General features: G+C 45.0%; 1 protein-coding gene across 1 annotated transcript; it reads right to left on the bottom strand.

Annotated features, from left to right (window-relative positions):
- Positions 1–3797: 3797 nt before the first annotated feature.
- ACTL7B (actin like 7B) lies at positions 3798–5220 on the bottom strand. The gene has a single exon (XM_036739455.1). It carries the CDS (start codon positions 5139–5141, stop codon positions 3885–3887), a length of 1257 nt encoding a protein of 418 aa, XP_036595350.1. The 5' UTR covers positions 5142–5220; the 3' UTR covers positions 3798–3884.
- Between the last annotated feature and the right edge of the window lie 381 nt (positions 5221–5601).

Genomic DNA, 5601 nt, shown 5'->3' with positions numbered 1-5601 from the left:
GGTGCCTCATTTGGATTGTTCAAAGAAATGAGACAGTGAAACAAAAGGAAAAAGTAACATGGAATTGCAGATGGACTTTGATTACTGAGTCTATGGTGGTTCAGTGGAAAAAACAATGGCTTTGGAGGGGACCTAGGCTTGGAGCTCAGCTCTGCTACTCATTAATTGCGTGGCCTTGTGCATCTCTTTGTCTGGCCTTCACTTCTTCTAATCCTGGATCTCAAAGGTTCCTTTCTGCTCTAACTCCTCTGATTCTATGAACATCCAGCTGTGAGAAACTTACTTACTCAAAGTTCTCAGGGAAGGTTATGGTAGGTAAGACCACTAGCTGCCTGTATTTGGATTTCGTTTTCTTTTCTTGTACTCCATCATTTAGTACTTGACTATTATTTAGAATTAATTTATTGTTTCTAGGCCTGTTTTGTTTTACTTTTTTTTTCTAAAGCACTAACTGGTGTGGGAGTTACTAGAACTTTTTCTCAAATTTTCTTATAATTTTCCTTTGCCTCTTACCATCACACTTTGCCTTGTCTGTATCCATGTTGGATCCCCTCTGGCAAGCTTCAGGAGGGCAGTGGACAATGCCATTTTTCCTTTTTGTGTCCTTATCATTTAACATAGAGTGCTTTGTACATCAGTGTTTAATAAATTTTGGTGACTCCTCTTCTGCTGCTCAAGGAGCCAGCCACCACCATAAATGATACCATAACCATCAGAATCAGGAAGTTCATGACAAATAGACTTCTTCAGCGTAAACAGATGGTTATAGATGTCTTTCATCCTGGAAAGGCCATGGTGCCTAAGACTGCAATTCGAGAAAAATTGACCAAGGTGTACAAAAGCCAACTCCAGACATCACTTTGTCTTTGGATTTAGAACCCATTTTGACGGTGGCAAAACAACAGGCTTTGGCATGATTATGAGTCCCTTGACTATGCAAAGAAAAATGAACCAAAGCACAGACTTGCAAGGCACGGCCTGAATGAGAAGAAAAAGACGTCAAGAAAGCAGAGAAAGGAACACGGGAACAGAATGAAGAAAGTCAGGGGTACTGCAAAGGCAAATGTCGGTGCTGGCAAAAAGAAGGAGTGAAAGGCACTATGGATGATGTTTATCCCTGAAGATAATTTTTTATCAGAGCATTAATTCACTACGTAAAAACTTTTAAAAAGTTTTGGTGATTTGAATGGCAGTCCCAAGAGCCTGGTCTAACATCTGATAGCATTCTGCTTATTGTGAGATGCTTACTAACTCACTACTATGGGAGATGAAACGAAGGAAGGGGACAGTGTAGAGTGGGTTCTGTATCATACCTCACCAAAAGCTGGAAGTGGCTCAGACTTTGGCTCAGCAACCTGATTTTGTTCTCTTCTGTTCTTGACTTTACCTGTAAGGTCTGTTTCCTGATGCCCCCTGCCCCACTCCTCTCAGGTTATCCATCCTTCTGACTCCATCCAGGGGACCTGAGGCTTGTTTCTTCCCATCGCTCTTTGCCCTTCTCTGTACCTAAATTCTAACGAGGAGCCTCTCCATCAGCTCAGCAGGACAGGTCTAAACACTTTTCCCTGACAAACAGAAGCCTGGGGTCCTGTTTTAAGCTCCAAAATCCTGGACGCGTCCTTTTCACTTTGGCCTGTCTCACTTGCCCCAAATGCAAATTAACACCAAAGGACTCAGATGAAAGGCAGCTGCCTTTTCTGTAAAGCTGCTTTTGTTGTCATAGACCTAAGTCACCTAGCAAACTCAGAGTCCTGTCATTGAAGAATAAGCTTACTTCTATTTAATAACCCAGAGGAACTACCAGCAAAAGGCTATGCTTTCAAGGCTCAGACATGTTACATCCCCATCTGAACAGTCTATGCTTCCCTCATAAGCATGAAGCCTGTATATGCAGCCAAAGGGATTATGAAAACTGTGTTGAAAAAGTTCTGGTTTCCTGGGAGTGGGATGACCTGGATTCCAGGCCTGAGCTCTGACACTGATAAGCCATGTGACCCGGGTGAGGAATTTCACCTCTTGGGTCTTGGTTTACTCAAATAGAGATAAAAATGTTTATTCTGCTATAACATTTATTACTCAGGTTCTCACTACTTGAAGGCTAAGTAGGTTATGTTTTATCCTTCCCCTAGGGTTCTCAAGTACCCTTCTTAGGGAGAAGTGAAGGGGTTTTCTAGGCTCTCTGCAATTGGTTCTACCCTGCCGCACCACCACCAAAGGTGTCCCCTCTAGTGTAGGGGAAGGTCCCCGGCACCTCAGTTCCATTTAATCACTAACAAAGTAGCTTTTACAAAGGAATGTTTACTTCAAAGGTATAATAACAAATACGTAGGCATACTCTCCCGAAATGTGGAACGTAATCTACCTCCACCATTACACTTGCCAGCTCAATTCTTTGAGGAGTGGAAGTGGATTAGATTCACATTTTAACTCAGTTGACTCACTTGCCTACAGAACACCCAGTCTCAAGTTCCAAGTCCAAAACCCCCATCAGGTTCAAGTGCCAGGTTCTCTGCCTTCTCCAGGCCCCCCTATTGGGCGGCCCGGCTGCAGAAGTCCTGGCTTGAAGGTCACCATGGGTTGAAGTGGTGGGAATCCCCTCCAATACCTGACACTAGAACAAATCCACCACCAGGCCCTTTTCTCTCAAAGCCAGGTTAAAAGAGAGACTGTGTAGGTGAAGGAACTTTTCTCCTCTCACAGGTTCATTCAGTTCATGGCATCAGAGCTCTGGGTGAACGGTGTGATCTTCACCCTCTGGGTTCAGCAGCAAGGAGTTCAGAACAGAGTGCAGAGTAGAAAAAATGACTATCTTAGTCTTGCCAGTATTAAAAATGCAGCCTTTGTAGCTATGCTTCCAATCAGAGGAGGCTACATCCATTTACCTAGTAGGGGATGCAGAGCACTTCCATGTTAGGCACTCTGGGCATGCTCCAAAGGCCCCTCGGAACACCTCCTTACACCGCTTATCTTACTTAGAGAAGGCACTGCTGGCCTGGCCTGGAATCTGGAAGACTGGCTTTGAGTACCATGAGCAAATCACTTAAGCTCAGTGCTCCAGACCTCTTCCTAAAACCACGGTCTACAGATGAGTGGCCAGTCTTCATCAGTGGAGAGAGTTGCCAGATTGGGAGTTCCTCATACGGATGGAAATCATGAGTCTGAACCCAAAACCCTGATCATAGATGTAGGGCCAGAAGGGACTTTAGAGGCTCTCGAGTGCAACCCTTATTTTACAGATGAGGAACTGAGTCTGACAGATGTTAAGTGACTTGCCCAAGGTCACACAGTATTAGTAAATATCTGAAATAGGATTTGAAACCTGGTCTTCTACATGCCTAGGCCAATACACCATAAATTACATGATGCTGCTGTGAGGAAAGAAAGCATTTTGTAAAAATTAAAATACTAAATAAATGATTATTCCCACCCCTCCCAAGTTGTGAAGAAAGAATTTTATACAGATTTAAAGAGCTATAGAGATGTTTGCTATGATTACTACTACTATTATCCACCTCCTCATTGCTATGAAGATAACATTTTGTAAAAATTAAAATTCTATAGAAATTTACATTACTCTATTAACATCACCAGTACCTGACCCTCCCCCAACATTTCCCCTTACGACCTAGCTACCTCAGAAAGTTCTTAGGAAAGTACTTAGTGGACTTCAAAGTACTAAAGAAATATGAGCTCCTATAGCTTACTGGTGTTTTGATAACTCCGTTTGCCACAGACTATCACGGTGCCGCCATCTTTCCCACTAATCTGACAAAAGCGTCACCAAAGCAACTCAGGGTTAAAGCTTTATGTGAAAGTCGGTAAATGTGTAACAGGTTAACATTGTCATGGCACTGTTGCTTGGGGCGTCTGGGCCTCACTGGAACTTAGCATTTGCTGTAGATAGCGGCATTCCCTCGTTCTTCATATTCCTCTTTGCTGACCCAGAGCTGCTGGAAGGCTTGGAGTGAGGCTAGGATGGAGCCTCCAGTCCACACAGAAGTCTTCCTCTCCGGTGCTGCCGCCACGAGGGGACTGTCATTGGGAAAGAGCTGGCTCAGCTCCCTCTGGAAGCGGTCTGGGAAGCCATCCAGCATAGTGCAGCCCCCACATAAGAGTATATTGGCCATCATCTCCTCCTTAAAGGAGGCTTCACACTTGTTGAGACAGGTGGCAGTCACAGAGGCCAGGCCCTGCTGGCTCGAGCCAGCTACGGAGGGCTTGAAGAGCATTTCGGAGCACAAGAACCTTTCCTTGCCAATAGTGATCAGTTTACCATCCGGGAGCTCATAGTCCACCCTCAGGTCTTCGAGAGGCAAGCTGAGCTCTTCGTCCGGATCGGATGCCGCGTAACAGCACTTCTTCTTGATGTGCTCCATGATGTGTAGGTGTTCATTGTCGAATTTGTGCCCAGCTTCGTTCAGTAGCTTCATGAGGTGGTTGGTTAGGTCGCAGCCGGCATAGTCTACATGGCCTATCAAGCCTGGCATGATGTCCCCCTCTGAAATGGGCACGACATGAGAGACACCGTGGCCACTCTCCACTACCAGTCCTGAGGTCTTGCCGTAGGAATAGATGGACAACAGGGACTGAGAAGCGATGTGCATGGCTGGGATGCTAAAAGTCTCAAACATCAGCTCTGCATATTTCTCCCGGTTACTGCTGGGACTCAGCGGAGGGTCGGAAACAAGAATAGCATGTTCCTCAGGGAGGATCTTCATGGCTGAATGAAAGATATATTCCCAGATATCCTGGACACAGTCCCAGTCCACCACTATACCGTGTTTGAGAGGGTTGACCAACTTGAGGGGTACTTCTGTGTTCAGAAGTTCATGTCCCACATAGGTTTCTTTCTGGTTGTCTCCCGAGTGGGCGGTATCCGGGAAGTGCTTACCGACGGTCGATGAGATGAAGTAGGTGGGCCTCGGTTCTCCTGCATAGCCACATTTACAATACTGGGAGCCAAGGTCGATGACTAGCGCTTTGACCTTTCTTGTTTTCTTTGGTTTCATCTTCATCTGTGCTGATGTCCCATTATCCATGGATTTACCATCTAGGCTCATTAACACACTAGCTTCCCCAGGATCACCTTGGGCAGTTCCTACAGGCATGGGCCTAGGGCTGGGGGTGTTCCTCGTTGCCATTTGCCTCCCTGACTCAGTTTTCACATCCACATACTTGAGATCTGTGGTGAGAAATAAGTAAGGATTACTCTCCGGTGGATGTCATGGCGACAGTTGTAATTATGATGTAATAAGCATTCATACTTCAAAGGTCTTTCCCCGCCAGTGGTCTATATGATGTACTGAGGACATGTGAACTCTTCACTTAAAAGTTTTGATCCAGTGGAAAATGCATAACCAGTTTTTTAAAATTCCACATACCACTTATTCTGAGAACCTCTCTCCCTCTCTCTTTTACTCTTTTGCTAAGAAGAGTTGAGTCTTCTAAAGGGGTTATTAACACTTGTGTTCAAAGAAGCAGGCAGGTCCAGAACCAAAGTTCCCCTGATTAATTTCTTTGAGAAGGTATAAAAAAATGTCAGCAAGTCAAGTCACGGGAGGCAATTTGAGAAAATCTATTCTGAGACAAGAAACAAAAACC

This window comes from Trichosurus vulpecula, chromosome 9 (genome assembly GCF_011100635.1).
Source record: "Trichosurus vulpecula isolate mTriVul1 chromosome 9, mTriVul1.pri, whole genome shotgun sequence".
In the NCBI taxonomy this organism is placed as follows: domain Eukaryota; kingdom Metazoa; phylum Chordata; class Mammalia; order Diprotodontia; family Phalangeridae; genus Trichosurus; species Trichosurus vulpecula.
This window is presented reverse-complemented; position numbering and strand designations above follow the sequence as displayed.